Source organism: Varanus komodoensis, unplaced genomic scaffold (genome assembly GCF_004798865.1).
Source record: "Varanus komodoensis strain SLA01 unplaced genomic scaffold, ASM479886v1 scaffold8, whole genome shotgun sequence".
Lineage (NCBI taxonomy): Eukaryota > Metazoa > Chordata > Lepidosauria > Squamata > Varanidae > Varanus > Varanus komodoensis.
Window position 1 is genome coordinate 29,481,106 of NW_025336481.1, and position 6,238 is coordinate 29,487,343.

At 43.1% G+C, this 6,238-nt stretch overlaps 1 protein-coding gene across 2 annotated transcripts in view; it reads left to right on the forward strand.

The window, feature by feature from the left end:
• PAWR (pro-apoptotic WT1 regulator) overlaps positions 1 to 6,238 on the forward strand; it is a 71,065-nt gene that overhangs the window by 42,704 nt on the left and 22,123 nt on the right. For both annotated transcript variants that reach the window (XM_044455673.1, XM_044455674.1), the window contains exon 3: positions 633 to 761. In XM_044455673.1, the coding sequence (XP_044311608.1) occupies positions 633 to 761 (129 nt within the window). The remainder of the gene's footprint in view (positions 1 to 632; positions 762 to 6,238) is intronic.

Sequence of the window (6,238 nt, forward strand, 5' to 3'; positions counted from 1 at the left end):
AGGAGCAAGCATCTTTTAATTTCTTGGCTGCAGTCCCCATCTGTGGTGATCTTGGAGCCCAGGAAAATAAAATCTGTCACTAAAATAAAATCTGTTTCTAAGAGCTTTAGGCACATACATTATGTGCCTGGAGCCCTTTTACACAGATTATTGCCCCAGCAGATGGGTTAGCTAGTCTCTCTAGCCCTGACATTGTCCACATGTGGTGTGGAACAATAACCTCAGCCACCCTGTGGTACCCTCCATACTGGTACTAACCTGGGATCTCTACATGCAGGTTGTAACACTGTAGTCATTGCTCCACAAATGATGCACAGCTTCCTTGCGCTCTGCTTTGTTGTCTGGCTCCTTTCTCTCTTTCACCATTCAGACAAAATGCTGACAAAACTGGTTTGCATTTGCAGTAAGACTCTGTGTGATGCTGCATAGCCTAATTGCTGCAGCATCATAAACTTCAGTGACCTGTTTATTTACCTCCCCTGACCCCATGTGATTTTTTTAAAATAGCTTGATTCCTGCAAAGGCCAACTTGCTTGTCAAGGTAGATTCTTGCATCAAATGTCACACTAGAAACTTGTCATGTAGGTGAAAAGCAGACAAACAACCCAAACCATGTACGTGTTTTATTTTAGAGCTTGGATGAATATGATGATGATGAAGCCGGACAAAAAGAGAGGAAAAGGGAAGATGCAATCACACAGCAGAATACTATGCAAAATGAATCAGTCAGTGCAGACCCAAGTGCCTCATACATTATACAGGTGAGTAGTTTTAACAGTCTCTCCACCAACAATTTAGACTTATATTGGTAAGTTCCAGCAAAACTGAGCTTCAAGAAATGGCAACGTTTCTGTGTCTAGTATCTGTGTAGGATTGTATTATTATTTCTACAAAATTTGTATCTCTGTATAGCCAGCACATTGCTGTATAGCCAGCAATAAACAGTTGTCAGCAGCTTTGTTTATTTTAATGCTCACTGATAACTATATTTACTATGAAATGCATTGCTTTCTCTATAAACAATACAGGCAAATGATGAATTTTTGTGGGGGTTGGCTACTTGTGGCTCTCCAGAAGTTTTTTCATAACCCTAGCCGGCCCAAATAGTGGTGAGTGCTGATGGGAATTGTAGGCCAAAACATCTGGAGAACCATACGTTGTCCACCTCTCTGTTACTAGGACTAAACTTTAAAATAGATTAATAAGATAAAAGTTTAGTCCCTCAGACCCATTTCTAATCAGCAAGGGCAATTTTCAAAAGCTGACTAATTGTTAAGAATGAATATCATTTAGATTTTGAGGCTCTGGTGTGCCGCTGTAATAACAGATAATATAGACAGTCTTGCTTCAAACAATGAAAAGGCATGTTTCTGAAAAACAGTGTGTTCTGGACCTATTTTAAAGTGCTGGTATCAACCGTGAAAGCCCTATATGGTTTGAGCCTGGGTTATTTAAAAGACAAGCAATATGATCCTTCCAATATGTTAAGCACAGCTACAAAGGATCTGTTTATATGCCCATTAGAAAGATCACTCTCATCGGCAGGCAGCCATGAGAGTCAGTGCCTTTTTGGTTATAGCCCCGTGGCTTTCATTTTCATCTCATTTCAATTTACATTTCTATTCCGCCCATGGTTATGGAACTCTCTTCCAACTGAATGATGCATGGACTGCTACAGTGCAGGCCTTCAAATGCAATATACTTTCAACCTTCAAGTAGTTGTTAATTCCAGTAGTTTTGTGTGGGCCTTTGTGATTCTGCCCTGATTTAATATGTCTGTTGAAAAATTTCCCTAAATCGCTACCCTGGCCAAATAGCCTTGCAATCAGGAATAGGTTCCTCCAACACTCAAACTCCTCCTTTTACATTGTTGGCTGTTGGACAGTTTACCTGTGTTTTTACCACCTGTTTGTATTCTCCTTTCTGTAGTTGGAAGGGCAGCCTCTTAGCTAACACAGCCACCTGCACACTTCTCTAGATCTTCCTCAGCCAGCCAGGATCACCCCACATAGCGGTTCACTTTCCTCTTGCTTTTTCCTTTTCCTACCAGCAGACTCTCTCCCTCTCTCTACCACAGACCTCCTTTAAACTCCTCTCAGCTGTCATTCTTTAACAGACACTTCCAAACTGCTCATTTCTACTTAGCCAACATCCCCAGCCAATTGGAATGGAATTTCCCTGTTCTAAGCCCTGTCTAACTATATTCAAAGCAACTATTTCTTTCTTCCCCATCCCCAGCAGCCACCGCCCAAGCCTCTGTGAGCAACAAAATGAGGCCTCAAGCATGGATGTGTGAAGAATCCATTTGGGGTCTCTTGGATTCCCTGCGCTCAGTTCTCCAGTGGCCCTGAGTCTGCGTTCCTGGCAAGTGCGCTCAGGGATTATGTGATGCTCACCAGGAATCAAGTCCCATGTGCTGTGCAAGCAGCATGCCTCTTCTGCAACAGGTGCAGCCACTGTTTGGGCAGCTGCACCTGATGCCAAGGAGGGCTGGTCATGAGGGGCTCACCAGGAAGGGAGCCCCACACCACTGCTGGCCGCACCCCTCTCCCATGCCAAATACAGCGATCATTTGGGCAGCTGCGTCTGACACGGAAGAGGGTGACCAGTTGCAAAATCGGGGGTCCAAGAGCATCCAGCTTAGTTTGCTTTGGAAAACTGGGCTGAACACAAGAGGGAGCCCAGAATGATAGATTGTGGATTGTGATGGATTGTGATTGGGTTCATCCCAGCCCTTGTCTCAAGCCTACTCAGATGCATTTTTGCCTCATGGAGGCTGTACAAACTGCACACCACAGAACCACAATAGGCATTCTTCACATCCACCCATATTGTTCAATTCCTTCCCCTACATGTCAGAAGAGGCTTTTGAAAGAAGTGCAAGAATCCTCTTATAGAAGAAGGAGCAATAGCAACTAGAAGGAACTTTTGTCCTCAATTTTAATTTGTTCACTCATCTTAGGATCCTAGCCAGAGCTTTGAAGGAATGTAAACTGACTGAACATTTTTGTTGATCCATCAACTATCTAACCAATTAAATTCAAACATGCATATTGCACTCACATAAGAGGGGCCAAGTTACCCTTCTCCAGATGACATTTATCTTCAGAACCAAGCCTAAACAAACTAGCTTTAGTTGTGTGTTAGCTAATTATACCAAATCATTATGCATTTTTTCATTGTTCAGTTTGCAGCACCCTTTCAAAATACATGCCTAAAGTCTTTTAGTTCAGTGTAAATACTGAAGCTGCCTATAGTGTTCTTCTCTTGCATTTTGCCCCTGTGGCTAATTGTACTTTGAAGAGAGAGAGAGAGAGATTAGCTACACTTTCAGATAGCACATGTAAAAGAAATAGTTTACAGCCATTTTCCACTTTGAGTTTTCTTGACAGTGTTAGCATATGGTCTTTGAAAAATGGGCATGTAGCTGTCTCACCAAATTCCTCAGTTATTTGTATATAGTTTGCTCTAACAGAGCATTCCTGTTTATAGCATGGGTGGTGTAGTTGATTCTGTACTTGAATGTCTCATTGATTGACCACTGTTTGTCTTACGGTACTTGATGGAATGTTTGACACAGGATACAAAATGTGCAGCATATCCTATCAGAACACCAAGAGCATTCCTTGTATGAGAGTCACCTGGATCGGCATATCCCCCCCCCCCGCCCCCCAACTGTAATTTTAGAGGGCAAAGAGACTTGGCCTCCAAGAAAGACAGGCAAGCCACAGACTGATCAGGGCTGTGCATTTCCCAGCTCTAGTTCACACCAGACACCAGTAAGAGCATAGTTTTTAAAGTAGCAGTTCAGAATAAACTGATTGACTAAAAAACACAGTAGCACATGAATTCTATTCAATGAATCATTAAGCGTATGAGAGGAGTTTTATATATTTCTGAGTTGTCCAGGACTCAATCATCTTTGAGGCTGGAAAGCAGCAGGCAAATGTGGTACAGTGGTAAAGACTGCTGGGTTGGGATTCAGGAGATTTGGTTGTAGTCCCCACTTGGCCAGATAGCTCATTGGGTGACTTTCGGCCAGTCACAGGCTCTTGGCCTGACCTACCTCGCAGGGTTGTTGTGAGGATAAGATTGAGAGGAGGAGGAGAATTATGTATTCTGCCTTGAGTTCCTTGAAAGGAAGGAAGACAGGATTAGAAATGTAATAAAAAAAGACAGCCAACAACTACAGAGTGGGTTAACAAATAGTTGAGGAGGATAAACCCTTTCTCTTAATTTTTTAGTAGCAGGTGAAGAATTACTTGCAGGTATAGAATAAATTTCAAACCAGAAGGCACTCTACAGTGGACATTTTTATTGACATTATAATGCCTGACTCACCAGCCTGTCACGTGAAACTTACCCATGCTGTTTAGGTCACTGTATCCCACATGATGCATTTTTCCTCGAAGAGAGAGAGAAAGAGAGAGAGAGAGAGAGAGAGATCAGCCCACGCTAAATTTCAGTACTGTTCTGGGGCCAGGAGAAATGGCTAGGCTGGTGGGGAAGAGGAAATGTTTGGTCAGGGCTTCAGCCAAGCAGCAGCAGGAGGAAATCCTCCAACTGCTCTCCTGCCTGCTTCATCCCACAAGCTTTTTCTTTCGCTGACATAGGCGGTGTCCTTGTCCCCTCTCCCATCCTTTGAAAAATAAAGTTTGCAATACCTTTTCAGGTTGTGACCTTTCTCCTGTTGCTTCAGAAAATAACTAGCTGAAATGTTTGTCAACATTAGCTTCCATAAATCACATTAGCTTCCATGGCTTTACTCACAAGTAAGTCACATTGACGTCAGTGGAATTTACTTGTGGGAAAGTCAGCACAGAAGAGGTGCTGTTCTTGCTTGCTTTTGGGTGGAGGGGAATGGAGGTGCCGATTGCACCTTGTTGGAGGACAGTTGAAAGAAGGACCACAGCCTTCCCCTTATCTCTGCCCTTCTCCTTCTCACAACTTTTGTCAGGGGCTGAAGGCACGACCTTCCCCCTCCCTTTAACTCTCCACACCTTCACACTTGCACCTAGTGAATGGATTTGCTTTTTGGAATCTTTGCACACTCCTCCCGCTTTTCCCATGACTGCATAGTATGTGATACAAGATGCCAGTGGGATCTGTGCTGTGTTCACTAGCATATGCCCCAACTCTCTCTCTCCCCCAACTCTCTCTCTCTCCCCCACCCTCCCTGTCCCTCTCCCTCTCCCTCTCTCTCTCTCTCTCTCAGATCTTGGTCATCATAGCCAAACTCCATCCCCCTCTATTTATCCAAATTCCAGAGAAGGAGAACAGAGTAAGCCTTCCTCTTTCAATTTTCTTTTTTAAACACCCATAGAAAAAAAGACTCTCCCAAAGTATCTTCAACCCAGACTGCTTAGGGCTTCATCTAGCATATTCTGCTTGGAGACAAACCAGGAGACTAGATACTTGCTTCTTCAGAAGAACAAGTGTCCCAGACAGTAGAACCATCAACTCCTATGTTAATTAGAAAGGGGAACATAAAGACCTCCATTTTGCCTGGTTTGTGCTTAAATTTATTCTCCCTCCTGCCCATCTCTTGTTTATGAGTTTAATGTCACTCTTGGATACAACATGACAAGGGTTTAGATATGTGGTTGCAGTTAAACTTACTAAAACAAGGTATTAGGATGGGGATATGCTCAGGAAATGGTTTGCCAAGAAAATCCAAACATTTTCTTTCTGGATTCCATTGTGCCTAAAGTTCTGGTTTGGTTTTGATCCCTTTGGGAGAGTGTAGTTACGATGCAAATTTGTGATTAAGGCATTAATATAATTATGATAGTTGGCTACACATACTAGACAGAATGGGAACAATATGTGCAGGAAGCTAGTGTGGAAATAGGGAACACATGGAAATGATAATGTTGATCTTGCATTATTACTTGACAGTGAAAAATACCATATGATCAAAAACATGCTAGGTTGGATCCAGGCTTAGTTATACTTACAGTAGACACGCTGAAGTTGGGGTGCAGGTTGTTCATGAATGGTTTATCTCATTGATTTCAAAGCATGACTTGGCCTGGGTCTAATTCTCCCCCCCCCCTCCCCACACACACGACTTCCATTCCCCTTTTCACTTACTCAGACTGCTTTATGCATGTTCTATAATGTCATGCAACTTGAATCTTGGTCACTGAGGAATGGTTAAATCACCATTTGGGATTTAACCATATCAGGGATTCTGAGGTCCCTCCCTCCCTCCCTCCCTCCCTCCCTCCCTCCCTCC